At 53.0% G+C, this 22517-nt stretch overlaps 8 protein-coding genes across 8 annotated transcripts; 5 read left to right on the top strand and 3 right to left on the bottom strand.

The window, feature by feature from the left end:
- Positions 1-964: 964 nt before the first annotated feature.
- N7498_000922 (uncharacterized protein) lies at positions 965-2780 on the top strand (the record flags this gene model as incomplete). Its single annotated transcript, XM_058447985.1, has 3 exons — positions 965-1053; positions 1099-2679; positions 2744-2780. 3 exons carry the CDS (start codon positions 965-967, stop codon positions 2778-2780), a joined length of 1707 nt encoding a protein of 568 aa, XP_058313396.1.
- A 127-nt stretch (positions 2781-2907) lies between these two features.
- Positions 2908-3996, bottom strand: N7498_000921 (5'-methylthioadenosine/S-adenosylhomocysteine nucleosidase family protein; the record flags this gene model as incomplete). The annotated part of the gene is made up of 1 exon (XM_058447984.1): positions 2908-3996. One exon carries the CDS (start codon positions 3994-3996, stop codon positions 2908-2910), a length of 1089 nt encoding a protein of 362 aa, XP_058313395.1.
- A 1124-nt stretch (positions 3997-5120) lies between these two features.
- Positions 5121-7676, top strand: N7498_000920 (uncharacterized protein; the record flags this gene model as incomplete). Its single annotated transcript, XM_058447983.1, has 1 exon — positions 5121-7676. The coding sequence occupies one exon, from the start codon at positions 5121-5123 to the stop codon at positions 7674-7676; it is 2556 nt and encodes an 851-aa protein (XP_058313394.1).
- A 331-nt stretch (positions 7677-8007) lies between these two features.
- On the top strand, positions 8008-9336 carry N7498_000919 (Ran GTPase-binding protein YRB1). Its single transcript, XM_058447982.1, has 4 exons — positions 8008-8404; positions 8619-8886; positions 8952-9080; positions 9138-9336. Exons 1-4 carry the CDS (start codon positions 8126-8128, stop codon positions 9212-9214), a joined length of 753 nt encoding a protein of 250 aa, XP_058313393.1. The 5' UTR covers positions 8008-8125; the 3' UTR covers positions 9215-9336.
- A 745-nt stretch (positions 9337-10081) lies between these two features.
- N7498_000918 (putative transcription initiation factor subunit (TAF30)) lies at positions 10082-11461 on the top strand (the record flags this gene model as incomplete). The annotated part of the gene is made up of 7 exons (XM_058447981.1): positions 10082-10090; positions 10282-10322; positions 10544-10695; positions 10784-10926; positions 10993-11133; positions 11185-11305; positions 11373-11461. 7 exons carry the CDS (start codon positions 10082-10084, stop codon positions 11459-11461), a joined length of 696 nt encoding a protein of 231 aa, XP_058313392.1.
- Positions 11462-12411: 950 nt separating this feature from the next.
- Positions 12412-13367, bottom strand: N7498_000917 (phosducin family protein; the record flags this gene model as incomplete). The annotated part of the gene is made up of 3 exons (XM_058447980.1): positions 12412-12427; positions 12484-12713; positions 12768-13367. 3 exons carry the CDS (start codon positions 13365-13367, stop codon positions 12412-12414), a joined length of 846 nt encoding a protein of 281 aa, XP_058313391.1.
- Positions 13368-15376: 2009 nt separating this feature from the next.
- N7498_000916 (WD40 repeat domain-containing protein) lies at positions 15377-16704 on the bottom strand (the record flags this gene model as incomplete). The annotated part of the gene is made up of 5 exons (XM_058447979.1): positions 15377-15397; positions 15456-15575; positions 15629-15718; positions 15770-16482; positions 16590-16704. 5 exons carry the CDS (start codon positions 16702-16704, stop codon positions 15377-15379), a joined length of 1059 nt encoding a protein of 352 aa, XP_058313390.1.
- A 3629-nt stretch (positions 16705-20333) lies between these two features.
- samB (MYND-type zinc finger protein MUB1) lies at positions 20334-22184 on the top strand (the record flags this gene model as incomplete). The annotated part of the gene is made up of 1 exon (XM_058447978.1): positions 20334-22184. The coding sequence occupies one exon, from the start codon at positions 20334-20336 to the stop codon at positions 22182-22184; it is 1851 nt and encodes a 616-aa protein (XP_058313389.1).
- Positions 22185-22517: the final 333 nt, after the last annotated feature.

Genomic DNA, 22517 nt, shown 5'->3' with positions numbered 1-22517 from the left:
CCTCTCCGGAGGGTTGCCAGAGGAATCAGTTTTTCTCCGTTACATGGACATACAGTCTGTGCTTCAGTGATGCGGAAGGTGGGGGGTATGGGGTTGGATGTTCCCGGAAAGCATGATGGCAACAATCCTGTCGTCCTGCGATTTTGTGTTTTGTTTCAGGTTACTTTCCTATTTGTCACCACTACCATTTGTTTCTTCGTCTCTTCCCAGCCTCCGCCGACCCTTCCACCCGTGGTCCCGTCTTCGAGCATGCATCCATGAAATGTACATATCTCGTCTCCCTCCCCCAAACGTCCTTGTCCCCGTGGCATATCCCACGAGTCTCCCCTTTCGCATTGTTTCCAAATCTCGCAAATACCAGATTTGATCATGGCTGTCTATAGAGTATGGAATAATTACCCGGTGGTTTACGCAGCGAATGAGATCAGTATAATGCACTCATCCGAGGTTTTCTTTTCATTTGATATAGGTGTAGATTGCTCGCCCTTGTGCAGATTATCACAACTGGACTGGGGTCATCCATCGGCAATTGAATACGCGTATTTTGATCCACTTGAGAGCCAAGGCGGTTAAAGTGCTTAGCATGCGAGCACAGACTTTCCCCTCTCTCCACAACGAACTAGAGAGTGGGCCCTGGATACCGTTTGCCGTGAGATAAGACCTGTCGCCTTGTTGAGCCTGTCGATCTGGATTATCAATTGACATGGAAGACGCGTCACGAAGGCAAGAGGAAACTCGGCTAGCGGGTGGCCAATTCAAAACCAATTGTGATTCGCTAGTAGTAATTCATGTTGCTTCTGATAGACACCGATGCGACATTTGCTATCAGGCCTACGCAGCGTTGGAGGGGAAGGTGACATTCAGGAGGGGAAGTTGTGGGGTGAGGGGGTAAATATAACGGGCAATATGCCGGTAAACAACCCCCCTTTCTACAGTTAGAACACTGCCCCCACGTTTCCTGAAGATGTGGCTGTTCTTGTTCCTGGGTCTAGCTGCGGCCTTTAACAATCCTCCTGGCGTGGACATTTGGTGCGGCAAGGCCTACCAATCGACGTATGTGATTCTAATTCATTCGGGGACCGAGTTAACCGTCTCTAGCAATGCCTCGTTCGAGCCCGGAGGCTGGTTGGATAGTCCAGCTCGATCTGCTGTGCCTCTTCTAGATCTGAAAGTCCGCCCGCGCATGAATCTGTATGCTCCCGGCGATGACAAGGGGTCTTTTATTGTTGATGCGGAGATCTCATACATCCACGGTGAACCCTTGGAGACCGAAGGCCATGGGTGCCAGGGTCTCCATATTGAAATCTCCGTAGAGGGAGCTCAATTGCACCTGAAGCACTCGGTAACTGTCAATACATCATCAAATGAGCTGGAGTTTCCCCTACAGGGACTTGCTCCACGATTTGAGCCCTACCGTGTAAACCTCAAAGCCAATCGCCAAGATGGTAGTCGCGTCTACACTGCAACCACGGAACTCTACCGTTTACCAGAGCGGACAGACGGCGGTAGCATAACGAAGCTGGACAGTCTCTACGGCGGGCTTCTGGTCCAGGATTCCACCAAGGATTCGTCATGGAGTTCTTTACTACCATACTCCTACTACGTCAGCTGGGACGGCTGGCTCGAGAAGTCCCTGAGCAACGTACAAAGGTTCAAAGACCAAGGCTACAATATCATCCACGTTGTACCCAACGCAGGACTCGCCAATGAAGCCTTCAACTTCACCGAATTCGATACATTCCTGGACAAGTGCGACGAAATCGGACTGTGGGTGATGTACGACATGCGTTGGACCTACCAGAACCTCAGCTCAGTCCGGTACCAAGTCGATCTACTTAAAACACACAAAAGCATGCTCCTCTGGTACACAGGTGACGAACCTGATGGTCACGGCGACCCACTGAATGCGACCAAGATTACCTACGACCTGATCAAATCGCTGGACCCATGGCATCCCGTTTCTCTGTGCCTGAACTGCTACAACTTCTACTATGAAGAGTATTCCTCTGGAGCCGATATTGTCCTGTCAGATGTATACCCCATCGCCGTCAACACGAGTTGGTCCACGGTCTATGACACGGTCTGCAACACCACGTATGGCTGCTGTGGCTGCGATGACTGCCATGGGGACATGGAGGATATCTCGACTAGGCTGGATATCTGGACTGAATATCAATCCTGGCTTGGGAGAGGACCGAAGACCTTTTGGGGCGTGCCAATGGCATTTGGGAATCAGTCCTACTGGACCAGGTTTCCCACTGCGGCGGAGGAGGTGACCATGACCATGCTGAATTTGAATCACAATGCCAAGGGGATCGTGATGTGGGATTACCCGACTAGCAGTGAGCTTTCTAACATCACGAGTAAGCTGAGTCGGGTGCTTGCAAGTGACGAGGTTGCTCGGTTCTTGCTGGGTGCTTCTACAGTTCCTCTGTCGGTGACGGGGCATTCCAAAATGGATGTTTCTGGTTGGAAAGTTGGGAACAGGATGTTGATCAGTATTCTGTCACTACAGACACCTTCGTGGTCATCGTCTGTATCGATTGAGTTACCTGCTGGTGCTTGTGCTGTTAAGGAAGTGCTCTGGGGGTCTGGAGAGTGGGAATTGGACGCAGGTGGACTTGTCAAAAAGGGGGGACATGCACTAGAGACGGATATTATCGTTGTCGAGTTTGATAGGTAGGTGATTTAGAGCATAAAAAAGAAGGATGGCGGAAATTGCACACATCGTTATGATGCACAGAGCAATCCCATTAGACCACTTCGAGACCACCGAGTAGCAAGAAGCCCACATCGTATCATTTGATCTATATTGAAAATACATAGAAACAAATCTGGCGTAAGGAATCGTCATAGAAGTCCTGTAAGCAGAAATTGACCAGGCCTCTCTGATATATGGAACCTTGATCACTTGGTCCCAAAAGTCCCGCTGATTGAACCATTATTCACACCAACCTGAGAGCCATAATTTTGATTTCCGAATGTGATATGATTATGCTGATCTCCATCCTTCACCATCTCCGCTATCGTCGCTACCTTCTCCACCTGCTGGGGCACAATCCGATGTAAAAGATCTTTGGCATAAGCTGCTGCAACCAGTGCCGCGTACCCCTGCCAGTTTTTGTTCTTATGCGAGTCGGCATAGTCGCAGATGCCGCGGATCACAAGACAAGGAAAGTGGTTCATCAGTCCAGCCGCTTCCATTTCAAAACACAGAACATCTGCTTGCGCAGCCAATCTGTCTCGAAGCAAAGCATCCTTCATAAGCTGGTTGGCTGAGGCAATCAGGCCGTAATGAATCGCAGGATTGTCATCATCTTCGGCGCGTGGAGATCGCGAAATAATGCAAGATGGATCGTCACCGCAATTCAAAGCGCAAGATAACTCACTGTCTGTGGGATGGACAATCTGGCTTCGGTATAGTCGATCACTATTTAGATCTGGGCGCTGATACTTTTTCCGCAGCCGTGGCTTGTTCCTAAGGATCTGGTTGACCGCTTCGTCGAGTTGATGGCCTTCGCCCTCATACTGCGCTTTGAGGCCATTTACTGCTGCGCGTAGAATGGTAGGTGGCTGGTCTAGAAAGCCCGTGGTCTGGAACCTTTGGCCCTGTATCGTCTTGCCAAAGTCATACTGAAGGACACCGCTCTGGCCATTGCCAGGAATGCTGACCACAATATCTCCAAGACGGATATCGTGTTTTTGGCTGGGCACTCCTCCGCCGATACCGACCATGAGGCCGATGCGAATATTCGGAAAACTATGCATCATGTTTTCTGCCACCCGAGCTGCCGAGGACGTGCCATATTCTCCCATAGGCAAGACGGAGATGACCACGTTATGTTTCCAAATTCTACCCAAAGTGTAGTCGTTCTTGTTGTGCGGTGACACATATGCAGGACCGTCATGCTTTTCGTCGAGGAAGGCTTGGGCGGCAACATATTCGGCGGTAATGGCGCAGATCCAACCGATAGTGTAGTCCTCCGGGTTGGACATGACGAGAACACAACAGGGAATAATAGACACGCCGAAGTCGGCACACAGTTAATCGGGTATATGGCGGGGGTGAGATTCCAAGTGTAATAAGGGAAGGAGGGGAAAAGCCATCGGCATTCAGCCTCATTCGCTTTCGGCTAGTTACGTTTCAACCCCTGTCTGCTAACGGGTTCTAGGAATCTAGTAAAACCTGTGACTCTAATAAGAAATCCTAAGACTTTCTAGATATATAATGATTAAGATTCTTATTTGAAGGTACTGAAGTAATTCACAAATACTAAAAATTCCTATACAGCATTAGGATATGTGGAGATTCTTATTGATTCAAGATAAAACTAAACAAGCGCAAAAAGCTAGCGAAATAGTGGGTTTTCGTAATCGGTTCTCTGACAGAAAACCGGGAAAGGCCAGGTGGACCTACTCCTCACTAGGCTGCCGGGGGAGGCTCTGGTTCTCGGTCTCCTTGTCCGTAGCCTGCTGCACAATCTTTACTTCCTCCTCCTCGGAGCTGAGACCCGAACGCCGAAATACATTTGGGCAGAACGTTGCAAGGCTATTGAATATGAGATCTGTCGTGTATAGAATGACTCTGGAAATACTCCAAGAGTATAACCGATGTCAACATGCCAAGCCCCACGATCGGGCGGAGATCGGTGGGGCAAAGTGGAGTGGGCCTCTTATCGGCGACGTAATTATTGTCGGAGCATCACTGATGACCGTTGACCGTGAGCCGTGGAAATAAGAACACGAACGGCTTAGAACAAAGGTACGTGCCTACAGACGGTCAGTTGTACCTTCGTATGGGAAGGACCGTGTAAGTTGTACCGAACCCCGCCATCCTTCTCTCATATGCTTATCAACTCCAACGGTCAAAGTGCATCCACGGCTTCCAAGGGTTCCCCTCTTTCCCAAAGGTGCCCCGTCTCTGCCCAACTTGACTACCTGAACTTGCACCCTCATCAAACCCGCACTTGCCCTGAGTCAGACACCACCTGACGAGCGACTCCATCGGACCCACCGGGGCACATGCCTGCATCCCGGTCATCTCCAACGTATGCTACACCTTCCTTTTCTGCCCCTCTCTTCCTTTGAGATAACCCTCACCTTATGTTCTTCTCGGAAATATGGCTGATGCTTTTGAGTCGCCCAGGCGACCAAAGAGCGCCTACACGGCTTCCCATCTTCAGTATCCGACCCTGCCGCCGCTCACGGCCTCTGTAGAGGAGTGGTTATCCCACTCTCGGCCCGCCAACAACATGACCTCCGATCGACCCTCCGACTCTCATGCCAAGTCCTTGAGTGACAGCTGGGCTACCCTCAGCGTATCCGATATACATTCAGAGGATGGAACTCGCTCCGAACAAACTGATACCGGGTCGCTGATCGACCAAACCACCCCCGATGATGTCGCCAGTCTCGACGAACGATACAGCGGCAGCGAGGCCGATGGGCCTGATGAAGAAGATCGCCATGACCAGGAAGATGAGGAGGCATCCCGGGGTGAGACGCAGAGCACTGCGGGGTCTCAACTGTTCCCCAAGCTCTATACTCATGTTGCGGGGGCGATCGATGATAGCGGACTCACTACCAGACCTCGTCAGTCATCCGAGTCGATCGAGTTCCCTGAGCCTGAGAAGTGGCCCGAGTCAGAGCGAGTCGAGTTCAAGCATACGACCCGCATCTTCGACGACAAAATGGCCTCGGAATTGAAGAGCCGACTGTCGACCATGTTGCTGCCGTCGAACACGGCCGACTCCATTCTAATGGCCACGGTCCAACAAACCATGACCAAATACAGCCTGGATCTCGACAAACCTTTCCGCGTGTTGTATATTGGCCAGCCTGAGTACCGGAATATCATTCTTGACAAGATCGGTGACGTTCTGGTATCAAGCTCATCTACCGGATCGCAGGCCAGCTCTGCTGAGTCTTCTCGGTATCATGTTGTGCCGACATCTTTTGGAGCTGGTGCCGTGCCCAACTTTGCCGAGTTGCTCCCGATCCATGTTCAACTTGTGGTGGACGAGTGCACGGAAGCTACCGTGGATGCCCAGAAGGATCAGCCGAGTACGTTGCATTTGACGTTCAAAAATCGGCCATCCTGTCGCTCATGGTGGAACGGAGATAAATATTGTGTTTCATCGGCATCGGAATGGACTCTTCCAGACATGGCGATCATATTTGTGTCCGGTCATGATGATGCTGCCGTCGTGCAAACCCAACGGCTCGCTCATACCTTTTTGGAGCGACATGGAATACCCGCAATGGTGATTTCTGAGGAGCCAATGTGGGAGCTGGCAGGTGATCCCATCCCGTTGAACCACAGCAGCCTTCACATGTGTCTGGAGTCTCGAAACTCCCAGACCGGGGAAACGGTACTCCTACGACGTTACCCAATCGACTTGGAGACTTTCGAGAGCATTACTCCTAGCCAACTCAATAGAAACTTGGCTTCACTTATGGAGCTCTATCCCAGCAAAGTGCACAAGACCACCCCCGATATTCCAGACCTGGCTCAACGTTGCTCGCTTACCGACCCTGAAAAGTATCCGTTGAACTGGATTCCTCCGTCATATGCCACCAGGGCCTGGGATCTTGCCCCAATGCTGCGTCTTATCACGTTGACCCTCATTTCGGCCATCGCCCTTTCAATCGGTTATGCAGCTGTCAAAACGGTGGTTCTTGTCCTTACCCAGTACATCGCCGGATCCGCTCTGTCTCAGATGTCCTCCCCTTCAGTTGCGCCCATTCCGACGACTGCAATGACTTTGGAAGGCGTGAGACAGACCGCACTGTCTGTTCGGCCATACGGCCAAGTGGGACTGGTACAAAGTCAGATTTCTGATTGTTCTATTGTGGACCGGGTGACCGGACCTACCATTGAAAGCTCTTCTAAATCGGATATCTTTGAAATTCAAGTCGTTGGGGACTGCCATGTGGTGATTAAGCCTCCTCGAAACCTTGCATCTCCCAAGAAGCAGGCACGATTCAATGTCAGCGTTCATCGATATGATCAAGCTCTTCCCTATGAGTTGTCTCGGCTGTTTGATGACGTCTACTCGCTGAGATTGGATCGAGAGGAAGCGTATGGTCTGGTCAACGTTACAGTCGTTGGCAAGTCCAAGGCCCCCATCAACCAGACCACAGTGGTTGACTTCGGGACTCCGTGGTTGAAGATTGCCAACTGGAGACGCGCAGCCCGGGTGGTCTCTTCACAAGTGACGAAAGACTTGCAAGTTGCTCGAACCGGCCTGGCTGATGTCTACGGCCGACTTTCCACCGACCTGACTGACATCTACGGTCAACTTTCCACCGACCTTCAGGTCATTGCTGGAGACGTAGTAAAGAGATCTCACGATTTGCGGCATAACGCCGAGCGTCTCCGCCTCGACGGCCTCCATGCTCGAGACAGCGTTCTGTCACGTTCGAAACAGCTTTCGGCCCTTGCCAGCAATGCCATCCAACGATTCCGCAGCATCTCTTCTGTCCTGCACAGTCGCTCAACTCGTGTCAACGAGGAGGCCAAGGGGTTTATCAGTGGCGCCTGGAGGCTTCTGGAGAAGTCCGCTGCGAAGATCAATGTTCGGTCCATGATGGATCGAGCTCAAGCACGCGCACGCCAGGTTGCGGGATTCCAGTTTAGAAACCCTGACTGCTCAGGTGATAGCTCAAAGTGCTGAACGGGCGTTTTTTTCTTTCTAAGTTGCTTATTGACGATTTGATCTTGGCTAATGATGGTGGGGCTGTTTTTGTTTACGGCGATTAGGCTGGGGGAACGGGTCTGGTACTAGGCTATGGGGTTCACACGAATACCTCACCTCGGCGCAATGCAATTCAATTGAGATTAATGGGAATTTATCCCCAGATACGTAGTTTACAGGTCATATCGAACACCGCGAAGTAAATAGAAAGAAAAAGGGGAATTCGCCCCTCGCGTTCAAAGTCCGCCCAAGGCGGTGACGGTTCTGCCCACGCGCACCCAAACCATTAATTTTTCCCCCTCATTGTCCTCCCTGATCAACAAACCCAATTCTTCCCCTGATTTCTACCTTGATCTCGGTGTCTACCATTCCTCCCGACCCTTCTTTCCATTTTTGTCTTTGATAAAAAGCTCCATCTACGACCCGCCATGTCTGACGCCACGGAGACCAAGGCCGACCCCACCACTCAGGCTCCTGAGGAGCAGAAGCCTGAGACCGCCACCACCGGCGAGAGCGAGAAGACCGTGACCGAGGTTGCTGCCGAGAAGGCCAAGGAGGCTGCTGACACCGCCAAGGACGCAGCTTCTAAGACCTCCGACACCGTTTTCTCTATGTTCGGAGGCGGCCCCAAGAAGGAGAAGAAGGAGGAGACCGAGGAGGGTGCGGACGAGCCCTCCGGCTCTTCTAAGGCCCAGAAGGAGAGCGAGGTGAGTTTTAACCCATATCCGCCATGATGGTGGTGCGGGGCTACAGCTCAGACGTGTCTGGTGTGATCAACATATCGCGGGGGCGGGGTTTGTTTTTCTGGTCCCTGCATATATCGTGTGGTCACTCAATAGCCAACCTATAGCCCACCCACACCGTTCGCCGTGGCATTTTGAGATGATCTTGTGCAGATTACTTACATTCGCATGTTTTTAGAACCCCGAGGATGAGGCCCCCGAGTCCCCCGACGTTCACTTCGAGCCCGTCATCCGCCTGACCGAGAAGGTGGAGACCAAGACCAACGAGGAGCTCGAGGAGCAGGTGTTCAAGATGCGCGCCAAGCTGTTCAAGTTTGACCGTGAGAGCAAGGAGTGGAAGGAGCGCGGTACCGGTGACGTCCGCCTCTTGAAGCACAAGGAGAACGAGAAGACCCGCCTGGTCATGCGCCGGGATAAGACCCTCAAGGTCTGCGCCAACCACTACAGTAAGTTAAGCCCATGAACTTTTTTTCTCTCTCTTTGGAGGGTATGTTGCTAATTGAATTTCCAGTCGTCCCCGACATGAAGTTGAGCCCCAACGTCGGCAGTGACCGCTCCTGGGTCTGGAACGCCGCCGCCGATGTCAGCGAGGGTGAGCCCGAGGCTCAGACCCTGGCTATCCGTTTTGCCAACAGCGAGAGTGAGTGTATCTGTATAACCCTTGTATTGCATGAAACTTTTTACTGACTAGCTCCAGACGCCAACCTCTTCAAGGATGCCTTCGAGAAGGCCCAGCAGGAGAACGAGAAGCTTTTCGGTGCCGGTGAGCAGTAAATCTGCCACTCATCTGAAATAAGCCTCGCCCCAATTCTCCGCACCAAGACTTGAGGACTCACAACCGTGATGCACTTGTCGCCAGCCGTCTTCCGAGGACCAGGAGCTCGCTCTGAACCCCCTTGCCATCTACCCCTTCGACAACACAACAACTACTACTATGTCTTTCACACCATATCCCCATTTTACCCATCCCCCTTCCCCCGATGACGCGATGAGTGAGGCAGCAGTGATGATGATGCTGTTTTGCACAGCCATCGTGATGTGATTATGAAATGGAGGGCAGTTCCAAGTCCCACAATCGGCAGTAGATAGAAACTTTCCCTTCGAATATACACCCTGCACATCACACATGATCTCCGAGGAGTGTCTTTGGATGTACGTAGGCCATTGTAGCCATTGTAAAAGGTATACCGAGGTAACTCGCCAACGAGGAAGCTCATCTTTTCCACAGAAAATAGGTTCAAGATTGTACCAAAATCGTAGTAGAGGCCAAATACTTAATGAAGGCCCAATTAGACACGGCGAGGGCTAAGTGAGAGATACTGGGGTTGTTGGTGGTCAATGGGCGGCTTGTTCTGCTTTGGCTCCCCGACCTCATTCCTCCCCACTCCCACCTGCGTCCCTTTCTTCCTTCCCTTCAATGCTTGGCAGCTTCTCCAACATAGACACTGAAATCCGAATTTGGCCATTCTGGGATCGATGCTCCAAGTGATCATCAACTGAAAAACGAAGCTTGCATTCCGAGTCCTCACCGCGAACTTCGCGCGAATTGCTTGGGAACCATCCTATCCTCCGCGCATACCCCTCTGCCCCGACACCCTCTCGATAGAGCTTTAACAGAAGGACTCTATTCGCTCTTTCGAAATGCCTGACGTGAGTATTCGTCCGAATTCTGATTGCCCACTTGGCGCGTGCCACGGCCTGTTGTGGAAGCTTGTGCGGAATTGCTGGCGCCCGGCGCTCTTCGCACTCTCTTCGCACCGGGCTGTCGATCGCGACTCTTCGCTGTCGTTTCTCTTCAACGCTCTATCACGGCTTGAGCTAATGTTTCCTTCGCGGTCCAGGTCAAGCGCAATGTCCGTCTTGTGACGCAGCAGCACATTATGTACGTGATCGACCTTTCCCTCCTTCCGCGCCCTGAAAACGATGAATCATCCATGCTTTCGAACACCGCCTTGGATACTGGGGAAAGAGTAAAGTGAAACGCGCTCGATAGGCGATGGTGGAGCGCGCTTCATTCGTCCTTCGCCTTGGATCTCAAATCACAACATGCACACACGCGAGAGAGGCTTGGTGCCCAGGCTGACGGAGGAATTGTTATAACAGTGACAAGCCCTCTGAGGTTGAGGGCTTCCCTCAACGAGAGTGGTCTATTGAGGTTTATGTCGCCAACGAGAAGGGTGATCTGGTGCCTGCCAACCTCTTCGACAAGGTCACCTACCACCTCCATCCCAGCTTCGGCTCCCGCGCTGTCCAGAGTAAGTCTGATGTGATTCTCAACTCAATGCTGCGCCCTGCAGCACCCGGTTTGAAGAAGATTAGCTGATGAGTGGATCTGAATCGTAGCCTTCACGAAGCCGCCCTTCCGCATCTCAGAAGAAGGATGGGGTGAGTTTGACATGCAGATCGAGTTCACTGCGGATAAAGCCCACTTCATTCAGCATGACTTGAATTTTGCCCAGGAGCGCTATGAGTCTAAGCACGTCCTTGTAAGACCGCACCTTCCATATCTTGTGGCTTGAGTTGTATCTGACCGGTGATGCGCACTGTGACAGACTTTCAAGAACCCCAAGCCTGCTTTCCTTGAGAGATTGCGTGAGACAGGTCCCGTTCCCGGCGATGAGAACGGCATGAAGGTCAAGCGTGGCGCGACTGGTGAAGAGAGCGCCAAGAAGAAGAAGCGCACTGACAAGAACGTATGTGTCGTTTTACCTTGGTTCGAGAATTGAAACTGACCGACTTCTCAGGTTGATATGGACAAGTTGGCCGAAGGCCTGCAAAAACTCAACGAGGACGACCTGTTGATGGTCGTGCAGATGGTGCATGATAACAAGTCATCGGATTCTTACACCAAGAACGACGTCGAGCGTGAGTACTCTCCATCTCTGACACCACACACTCTTTCGTGTCGAGACTTACTAACACACACCGACAGAGGGCGAGTTCCACGTCGACCTCTACACTCTCCCAGACACCCTGATCAAGATGCTTTGGGACTTCACAGCAGAGCGCGGCTTCCTCTAAGCAACTTGGGAAGCATCTGGTTCTAGTTTCCTTCTCCCTCATCTGCAGAAATGCGGCTACAGACCCCTGGCCTGTCTATGCTTTTTTTTTTTCCTGATGTTTTGATGTTTTGATCCTGGGGAGTTAGCGGCCCTCAGAGGAACTTGGCTGGGACTTTTCTTTCTGCCTCTCTCTCCTTCCTCGTAGATCTGATACCGAATTTCAATCAGCTTTTGCACCGGAGATGGCATTTTGTGTTTATGAAAAGCAACGCACATTTCTCAACTTTCCACGTCTTAAGGACCGATAGAGGATGATCCCTCGAGCGTTGTCACCAGCACCTATTTCAATAGATGGGGAACAACTCCCTCTTGCCCCTCGCAGGGTACCGTAGTGTACGGCAGTCTCTTGGATGCTCCGTGCGTATGTATTTACATGTGCCCGCGGTCTAAAATGGCATTTCGAACACCCATGGACTATTGAATGGGCCTGGTCTACCGTTACGAAGAGAATCAAAGTAATTGAGAGAGAAAAAAAACAACAACATGGGATATCTCAACTAAAAACCAAGATAAAGACTAAGAGTAATAAAAAGTCCGACCAGCCAGACACGGCCGTGCATCAGCAGACCGAAGAAAGGAAGCGCAATAACCAACAGACAAGGAAAAGCAGGCCAGGCACGACCAAGTATAGAGAGAGAGACCCCCAACCCATGAAAAAAACAGAGCCCAACCCATGATCCAGAAGCCCCCCCCCTTCCACGGTCTATGTAAATCCAACGCCAGCAATCCGTCTTTTTTCGTTTGGCCATTATAATAAGGAAATTATTCAAGGAAATGATCAGTGGGGGACGTATCAGGGAATGTAGAGGTAAGAAGACATGTCAGAAAGGAAATGAAAGGTGGGTGAATGGATGGAGCCAAACACGTGTATGCGAGGGATTTTCTCGCATGTCCGATGCATTATTATGTTTAGAGCACGCGGTTTCTGAGTTGAGGTTAATATAGAGTCACTCGTGATGGGGGGGGGGTTGGTAGGCATACAGCTTCAACAGATCCTCCAAGCTATCGGCGCTGCAGCTGCGGCCTTTGGGGATGTTGCGGATGACGTCCACAATGGTAGTGAAGACGTCGCCGTTGCGATAAGCCAGCAGGGCGGGCGCCTTGATGTGGTCCATCTCGGCAATGTCCTGGTGCAGCTTAACGAAGCGGGTACCGGGTTGGCGACGGGCAATAGTGACGAGACATTCCTCGACGATGGCACTGTCATTGGACTAGAAAGAAGTCAGATTGGGATGAAAGCACTTTCCGATCATGACGGTACTTACCTGCGGGTCGTAAACGCAGACCACCACCACGGTATCGGGCGTCACCTTCTCAATGGCATCGAGGTACCCCGCGGCATCGACGGTCTCCACCGCACCCCAGCGTCTGCCACGAGGCGAGGGGCGCCGCATGCCGCGGTGCTGAAGCTCCTGCATGCGCGAGGTGCGCCACTTGTGCAAGAATCGCTCCTCGTCATCTTCACTGCCGGACGAGCTGTCTGCCGGCTTGGGAGGTGTCTCGTCGCGCGTGGACCTGCCAAACGAACCATTACCGTCGAAGCCGGCGGCGCTGAGCAGAGTCCTTCGGAAGGACTTCTTGCGGGCACGCTCAAAGGCCTGGGCGTCGGCGATGACACCCTTGGGACCGGTATTGGCGTCGAAGACGGTGTTGGGGATGTGGTAGTTGTTCGAGCGGGAGGAGAGCATGTTGCCGTCGGCGTCCTCGTCGTCGGAGTCGAGGACGCGGCGCTGGCGCAGATTGCGGGGCGGGGAGGAGTCGTTGTCGTCGGAGAAGTGCGGGCTGGAATCGCGGTCTTCGGGGTGCGAGGTGGCTTTGTCACGATTGTTGTTCACCAGCTGATTGAATTCTTCCTGGGCGGACATCGTGAAAAGAGAAAAGCGGGCGTCGGGCTGGGGTGGAGATGGGATTTAAAGTGGAGGGAATGCTGGGGTCGCGTGAGGCCACAAGAGTGAGGTGAGAGTACGGGATCGAACAGTTTCAGTGAACCCCCTGAAGCCAAGAGGACGCCGGAGATGGGGCTGAGCAAGGAAGAGATCGACGTGAAACTGGCAAAGCCCCTTTTCAGCGGTTTCAGGTTTCAGGCTTCAGGCTTCGAGAATCTCGGTTGGACCCACCGAAGCGCTGAGGAAGGTTCGTCCGGAAGGATTCCGTGCTCGACTTCTACGCTCCTGTGGAATTCGGCGTATTCCAGTTTTCCAGTCTAGATCTAGATGCTCGGGTGCCTCGCTCTTGTGGTATCCAGGCATTCTACACTGCCCGCTTCACGTCGGAGGGCAAACTCAACATTGTACATTTAAAGTATAGATCACCACGTGGACGGGGATCGAGCGCCCAATACGAGAATGAACATGTCGAATCCGCTACAATTAGACTCGCGGCCTGAGTCCAGGCCTGTTTCAGCACCCACTACCCAACCAGGCACCGGGCCCCCCTGTAATGAGTGGCTTGAATCTGCGACCCAAAGACCGGGGTGACGAAAATCATCCTCACGAATCACCCTCCGACACCCCGGCTCCCCCGTCCATTGGCTATCACCAGATGCGTGTTTGACCTACCGGGGACCGGGCTCAGCCTCTCGAGCTGGCCCTTGGACTATTTTCGGCTCCGAAGGAACAGGAACCGCGTTAATACGGCAAATACGATGGCTCAAAAGTTGGCCTTCGCATCTTGGCGGGTTCTTATCTTTGCCGTCTCTGCCGTCTCTGCCATGCTCACCGTTCGTGCTCAAGGTAGAGCGCGTTTCGGGATTCTTATTTGTGACGGTCGTTCCCCCGGCCCTGTACCGTGATCAGTTGCCTGGTTGCGCCCTTCGTGGGCCCAATCCTACCGGGTCTTGCCTTCTATCTCGATCCACAGGCTGGATCGGGGATGCCTACGGATAGTCTCCGATGCCAGTTCCGCTGACCAGGGAAGCGTGACGTGGATCAGCTACATCGGTCACCTTCTAGTGGCTGCCGCGGTCCAGACGCAAGGCTTATGGTGTCGTGGCAGATGTACTGACAACCTCGGAAGACAGGCACCCGGGCTGGCATCGCGTCGAGTACAGTCAATGGGCTGGAATCAGGGCATCTACATCCACGTCTGAGCCTACGTCTACATTTACATCTTCAGGCAGCTGAACCGGAGACCTTGTAAGAATGCCCTATGTCTGACGCAACACGCCATGCTCGCAGACGCCCTCGTCGCGACCCAAGTCCATACAGAAGGAACACAGAGTGAAATCACAAATGGAAATTGGAACTCAAAACAGGATCGGATCCGGAACCCACGAGAGATTCTGCCACAAAAAAAGACACAATAGGTACAGGCACACTCTTTCTTTCGGGGCAGGGAAATAATAACGGTAAAGAGAAAAAAGGATGACGCAAAGACGCAGAAGATAAAAAAAAGAAGTCAAGCGATAGATCGTGGCCAATCCAAACTAACCGGTCCTTTCCTTTCCGCCAGAAAATACATGCTGAGACCGATGCAGGAGAGGCAATTCAGAACGAAGAGGGGGTAATAGAAAAAGGGAAAAGGGGAAGAAAAAAAAAGGTCAGGGAGGAAGAAAGATAAAGGCATCATCCAGTAGGGGGAACGGGACCGAGAGTCTGGAAGCAGTGATGCAACCATAAACCTCGCTCTCTCGTATCCGAACATTTGTGTCGTCGCTTTCGTTTCTGCCCGGCATCGCGCTCACCTCCACCACACTTTCACTTGCGACGAACCGATGTCTGCGCCGTTATTATCGCGAGAACCTGGGAGTTCCCCGGTAACTGATTATTATGGTACAATGGCGGAGATTCGACCCATCGAACCAAAGAACATTTCGAATAAGAGCATTGCAAATGATCGACACGGGGTATCTTGCGTTTGTTTTCTGTTTTTAGGATTACCAGGCCCAGACCTTGAGCTGTTGAGGGAAGCGCAATTAGTAGGTGATCAGGAACCGGCTCATCACAGACACTTACCAAAGAGTCCCAAGATCCAGTGCACAGACTGATACCGTCGTTGCTCACACCCAGGCAGCTCACACGGTTGTCGTGGCCGCTCAGCGAACCAATCTTGTCGCCGCGCAGAACATCCCAAACCTATCTCCCGGTCAATTCACATCTCGGTCGTCAGGGGGCGGACATGTACATACCTTGCACTCGAAATCGTCGTAACCAGCAAACAGTAACCGGCCGGAGACGGAAAAGGCGACGGAAGTGATGCCGCACAGAACTTGGTCGCTCTGCAAACCGATTAGCTTTGTTCAGGCGCACACGTGGTTAACAAGACGAACCTGGTAGATGTTGAGCTCGCGGTCGGCACGGATATCGAACAGACGGCAGGAAGTGTCGTCGGAACCGGTACCGAAGGCGTTTCCGTCGGGGAAGAACTGGATGGCGTTGATGTCGGATTCGTGGCCGGCGAAAGTCTGCACGGCCTTGCCGGTACGAACATCCCACAGCTTGGCGAAGGCATCGCAAGCACCGGAAACGAAGATGTTTTGGTTGGTCGGGTTGATGCTGATCGACATCACATCGCCCAGGTGGTCGGCAAACTCGGTAACCTTGGATCCCGACTCGATATCCCACAGCATACAGGTCATGTCGCCGGAGGAGGTAATGATGCGGCGGTCATTGAGGAAGCGGCAGCAGGAGAGGTAGCCTGAGTGGCCGGAGAGCTCGCGCGCGACACGGGTGGGACCTTCGCGTGACGACAGGTTGTAGATGGAACAAATGTTGTCCAGACCACCGCAGGCAACGTAGTTTCCGCTCGGCGCATAGGCACAGGTCATGACCCAGGAGGATCGCAGAGGGATGGCGTGAACTTTGTTGGTGGTGTAGGCATCCCAGATGATGAGCTTTCCGTCCTGCGAAGCCGAAACGAGATGGCGGCGGTCGGTCGACCAGTGCATGGCGTAGATCTTCGCAAGATGGCCCTTCAGCGTCCGGCGCGGTTTCATGCCAATTCGGGGGAGGGCGTCTGTCTGGTTCTGCGCAACCTGGCGAACTGTAGACAAGAGGTCAGCAATGTTTCCCGGGTAGTCTCTTCAATGGGGGCCGAATGGCCAATCCGGAAGACCGTTCCGGCATCAGAAGGAGCTAAGAGAATCGTACGGGAGGTATCGGCCAGTTCATCCTTGCGACGCTTGATCTTGTCCTTCAAACCCTCAGCTTCGCGCCTGGCCGCGGTAATCTTGGCCTGCATCTGTTCGCCGGTCATGTCGGCCATTTTGCCGGACAAGGGCCCCTGAAAGCAACTGTATTAAAATGGGAGGGGTTGGAAGATGTCAACCTAAGGGTGGTTGACAAGTCGAGAAGGGGACTGAGGTAGGAGGGGGAAGGTTGAGGCGAGGGGGTTGAAAGTGGAGCGAAAGAGGACAGAGAGGCGGAAGCGACCGAGTGAGGTCTTCACGCTGTGATCATAATACAGTGTAAAATAATCTTAGCAAGGGGGGGAGAGGATTCTGTACGAGTCCACGGCGCGAATTGGGGGAAAAAGGAAGAGGGATTCGATCGAAGGTTCTGAACAGGGGGTGAGCGAGTCGAGCGTGTATTACCGGCTGCTAGTGGTAACTTGATGACATTGCCCTGTTTTTTCGACCTGCGCACACGTTCATCTTTCGGTCTACGTGAACTATGAGGAGAAGACTCTCGCTACCTAATGAATTATCAGACTTGGCCATGATCATTATTTCGTTTCGTCCCCTAGATCGATCGGCTGACCGTCGTCGGTCGAGAATACGGCGTCAATACACGTCCAGGGGGGAAAGAGGGGCCATTCCTCCCGGGTACCTGAGCATCGTTTCTTATTGTGCAATGTGCAAGGTATCATTGGACTAATTCGCACCGTAGTGACTTGCATTCGATTCCTTCTCCAGGGCTTGATGACTCTGTAGGTATCGTTACTCGTACAGATGGGAGAATACCCTCCTGAACCGAATATTTCACCGTGGCGCTGGGGATCGGCCTAGCGCGACCCGTCGACGACTTCAAACTGAAAAACGAGCCCCGGGCAAAATAAAGGGGATGAAAAATACCAACACTAATAGAGGCTTCATAGATGTAACGTACCATAGGTATTGCGGAGTAATAAAAATGGACGGAACGATGGGGCAGGCACTCTCCTATTACTGAGTGTAGACCAAGGCAAACCCCCTGTCCTCTTCACGTCACGTAGTGCTTTATACTCACAGTAGTTTAGCCGCCTCTGTCATCTTATCCATCCCTCTCTGATTGGGGCCTCCCTGGCATCATGGTCCGCAACGGAGATCATAACCCGACAAAGGGGGAAACGGTGTCGGGGTCATCCAAACCGGTAGACGCCAACGCAGAGATTGGCCTTCTCTCGGCTTCGTCCCTATTTCAACTATCCATCTCCGTACTAGGTATACACCTAGGGATACCTAGGTAGCCGGGTACATAGGTACGGTCCTCAGTGCGAACTCGGTACACACCGTACGCTCAGCTCCTGCTGTACTCCGTACCACCCCGCCGTACGGGCCCAAGCTCTGGTTCACCAAAACCACCGAGCCCAGGTGCTAACTAGAGACCCCACCGCGCTGACTAATCCGCGTCTCCCCGAGCCACTCTAGAGGTATCGTATGTATCTTCACGTCAGGAGAGCCTCCCTGAGAGTTCCGAAGTCAAGTAATCTGCGGCACTCTGGCTCCGGCGCCCGTACTGGCGGGTCCCGCCCGTTGGATCGTGCGTTACTTCATTTCCAGAAATTGGCTGAATGGGCTCGTTTCCGCGAATATGAAGACCGGTCCCCTGTTCTCCACTGCGCGTAAGACAATCTCTGATCGCCCCCTTTTTCCTTGCCGGGCTCAACCCGACAATGATGGTTCTCGGCGCGTCGGTCACGGTTGATCATGATTTGCTGTTGCGGACTACGTCGGGTTCCGTGGGGGACTCCGGTGTTGTGGTTTTTCCCTTCTGGATGCTGCATATGCGCTTCTGGAATACCATCCTGGGGCGCCTTCCCTGTCAGCAGAGCACGACCGGGTTCACGCGCGGCGTCGGATTTCATGCATCTCCTTTTCGACGGCCCACTGGATTTTCAACGTGCCGAGCTCTCTCTCTCCACCGTGATCCACCCCGGAGGATCTACAGTGAGGCCCTGAAAATACATACTGCTGAAATCGGATGAGAACATCCGATCGTTATTTCGCGTATGACGGTGTACGTCTGCGCGCGTCCACATAATGCCAGGCCCGATGAGGCTGCCTCGTTCGGCTGAGGCTGAGTCAAGTGCCGAAGTGAATGCCCGGTGCGACCTGGACCAGGCCATTCAAATTTGCTGAGAGTCTCATATTCAACGTCAGCCGAACGCATTGCAGCCCCGATTTCAATGAACTCGTCGGGCCGATTATCTTGAATACTTTCAAGCGTGAAGCCCTGCCGTACCTACGGAAGCCCTGGGCATGTATTTGACTCGGGCTGTCTGCACTCGAGACGAGGGGGTCAGGATGACTCTTTCATTATTAATGTCTTCCTTGTGTACTTCGTTGCTGCACAGGGATATGGTTCTAGACCCCCCTATTCTAAACCCGGGTAGCGGGAGCAGCAGGAGTATCCTCGGCTCTAATTCACTGTGTGTCCGTGTACTCGTAGTTCGACCCAGACCATATGCACTTGACAATGGCTCCGTGACTATGTCTATCAAACTATTTCGTGCAGTTTGCCCACAGGGTATCCCACAACCCGTCTTCAGGGCAGACGTGGATCTCGGGAACGGGTCCCGTTCTAGCCCTGGAGGAGGCCACTATTGATTTAGTCTCTACCTTGGAGGTCCCCTGAGGCATCGCTTCGATAAAGACAATGCTCAGGGTGGTGCCAACATCTCATCGACATTCGGCATTGTATCGAATTACCGTAGCCTAGGTAAGGTAGTGTGAAATGGATATCAAAACATTGCCATAGATCCATAGGCAGTATCAAAGTGGATAGTAAGTTTCAAAGGGAAAAGAGGCAGATAAAAAGATCGGACAAAGTCGAGGTGGGATGGAAGATGGGATGATACGTGATTCAACCTCAAATGTGATAGAAGACAAGGCTAGTTGATTCTTCACATCTGCGCGCTCGGCCCTTTTGCGCCAGTCCCTCAGTCGGGAACTCCGCTACCGATGCCGCCACGAGGGTTCTCGGAAGAGCCATGCAGAGTGGCAGCGCCGGACACATCAACGATCGGGGATTCTAGACACTCGACAATAAGAACAGCGTCAACCGTGATCAGTATTGAATCTCTACACATTTCTCATCTTCACCGCAGCGTGCCACATCGACTTAAAATAGAGCGAGGTCTGTTCAGGGTGGCGGGAGCCAATCCTCGGGCGGGTACCGTAATATTAAGGAGGCACCTGACGCCTCTCCGCTTTCGCCCTCAAAGGCTTTTCATCCTCTCCTCCTCGCCATCCCCATCGTGCCTCGCCCTCGTTGCACTCACCTTCATCTCTGTTTTCTCTCGTTCTTCCTCCCCGGGGTGTTTATATTCCACCTACCACCGGCTCCCTCTTATAACGCACGCCCCAAGTCCAGCCTCCCTTTCGCCTCTCCCGATTCCCCCGTGGAGTCAGTCATCACCACAACCAGCCACTCATCCATCGGGCGTCCCTTATTCCCCGATCCGGGTGTCCCTGATGTCTCTGGCTTGAACTCGACTGAGTTTGTGACGTTTCTTTAATCTCGTCACCGTGGGCGCTATCCCCGCCGGTAGGGGGCTGAAATCCCACCGTATAGGCATCGTCAAGGTCCTCATCATCTGGTCCTTTGTTTCTTCTCGACCTGGATGCCATTCCGTCCTTTACGCTTTTATCGTTTTTAGTATCTTGACTGCGTGATCGCTATATCTCATTCACCATGCGGGAAGTCAATTTCAGCATCCCTAATGTGAACAAGGCCTCGGTCAACATCACAACCACCCTCTATGACAGACGAGCCCTTGACTGCACATCAACCTTGCCCCTGATAAACTCGCTCAATCACCTTGCATACCTCACGACCTCGTCCGCCCGGATTCGGGACATCCTCACCGTCGATGGCGGCATCGAAAGGCTCGTGTGCATCCTGAAGGAGGGCAGGAGCAAGGATTTGATGGAAATGTGGAAATGGAGTCTCGCCTTCCAGTGTGTCGTCAACATCGGTGTTCGTGGCTCGGAAAGTGTGCGGACTAGAGTGGTGGAAGCCGACATGGTCCCTGTGATCGCCACCATCCTCGACAACTACATCAAGGTAGTGGACAAGGTCCGCGCCCGTGGTGAGGCTGAGCCTCACAAGCACTCGTCCAGCCGCCAGGCGGGTAAATCGAGTGCATCGACTCGCGAGGTCGCTGGACGCACCCCCGTTCCCGAGTCCACCGCCCACGCCGAATCACGCTCCTCCCGCCGACAGGCCCCTCCTCCGAGTATCGAAATCCCGCAACCCACCTACTACCAGGAAACTCAACCGACCGACTCCGATGCGATGGATATCACCTCTCCTCCTCGTGCCCCCATGACCTCGCCGCCCGAACGAAGGACCTTCCGACCGGAGGCTCACTCTCATCGGTCTCATGAGGGCCGGTACTCCCGTACAAGCCATCGATTGCGCACGATGCAACCCCTCGCCACCGCTGTCGTTCCCATAGATGGCACCGAAGGGTTCGGTCTGCGACCTGTCCGCGATGCGGAACGCCTTCCTAGCATGCTTCCCGGACTACAGACTGGCATCATCTCTCAACCCGACTCCCCAACCACCCCAAGTGGCCCTCTTCAGCCTCAATCTCGAAGCGTCCCCCCACCTCCTCCGCCTGTCAGACATCGCCCTGCCATTCGGCAGCAGCTTTCTGCCTCCGGCGAGTCGGATGACGCCAATGGTGAAGACTCAACCATGGGAGATGATACCGTCCTGGGTCAGACCGACGAGCCCATCGTTGGTCTCCCAAACCGGATGGAGATTGACGGCGTCGATGAGCAACAGACCGCAATGATTGACGATGTCTCCACTACACACGGTCTGACAGTGACCGATCCTTCTGAGGAGGGCCAGGAAGCCGAGACATTCAATATTGCGCACCGCTCTGCCGTTGACGGCAGCATCATCAACAACAATACCACGCAGACCGCCGGTGGCTTGGGTCTTTCCCCAACTCAAGCCCCAAACAATCCTAACTCTCCTACTCTCGCACCCAGCCCCTACGCCATGTACCTCCGCGACCGAAACATGCCCGTCTCTCAAAACGTCTTGACGACCATGCCTCGCGACGAAGATGTGTTGATGTCGTTGCAACTTTTGGCCTATGTGTCTAAGTACTGCAATCTTCGATCATACTTCCAACGCTCGCACCTGGTCCCCAAGCTCAAGATCGATCGCGAGCTGCACCTCTTAGATGAGAACGCCGATCCGTCTTCTCCAGTCGAGATGCCTGAGGATGAAGACGAGTATCTGCTTCCCGACGATGTCAACATCTTCCCCCTGGTGGAGAAGTTCACCGTTCGACACCACTCGAAGGATATGCAGTACTGGGCATGCGTGGTCATGCGAAATCTCTGCCGCAAGGATGAGTCACGAGGTGGCATCCGTCAATGTGCCTACTACAAGTGTGGCAAGTGGGAGGAGTTCCAGCGACAGTTTGCCAAGTGTCGGCGCTGCCGCCGCACCAAATACTGCAGCAAAGACTGCCAGAAGGCCGCCTGGGTGTACCATCGCCACTGGTGTCACACGACCCCTTGATACGACCCGACGACTTCCAAGGTGTTTCCATTTCTGATTTCCATGCATACTGGCTCGCATAGCGTCATATTCCGTCACCCTTCTACCCTACATTTTGTTCCAAAGTCTTACGTCTCACTCGCGCATGGCATTGCAAAATCTGGCGGCGTTTCCAATTCGGCCTCCCGAAAGATACCTTTTTACATGCTGTCTGGCTTCTTCCTCTTCTCGCGCGCATATCTTTTTTTATCGCCCCCTTCAGTTTCCTCGTTGGTCCATTCTTCATATCGGGCCTATTGGCTGTGGGCCGTCTTACTCTAAACTCACATAGTGTCTTCAGCCGTCATGAGTGTA

Source organism: Penicillium cinerascens (genome assembly GCF_028974065.1).
Source record: "Penicillium cinerascens strain IBT 15544 chromosome Unknown contig_16_segment0_segment0, whole genome shotgun sequence".
NCBI classification, from domain to species: Eukaryota; Fungi; Ascomycota; class Eurotiomycetes; order Eurotiales; family Aspergillaceae; genus Penicillium; species Penicillium cinerascens.
Note: the sequence above shows the minus strand (reverse complement) of the source record. Positions and strands in the feature narration are given on the sequence as shown.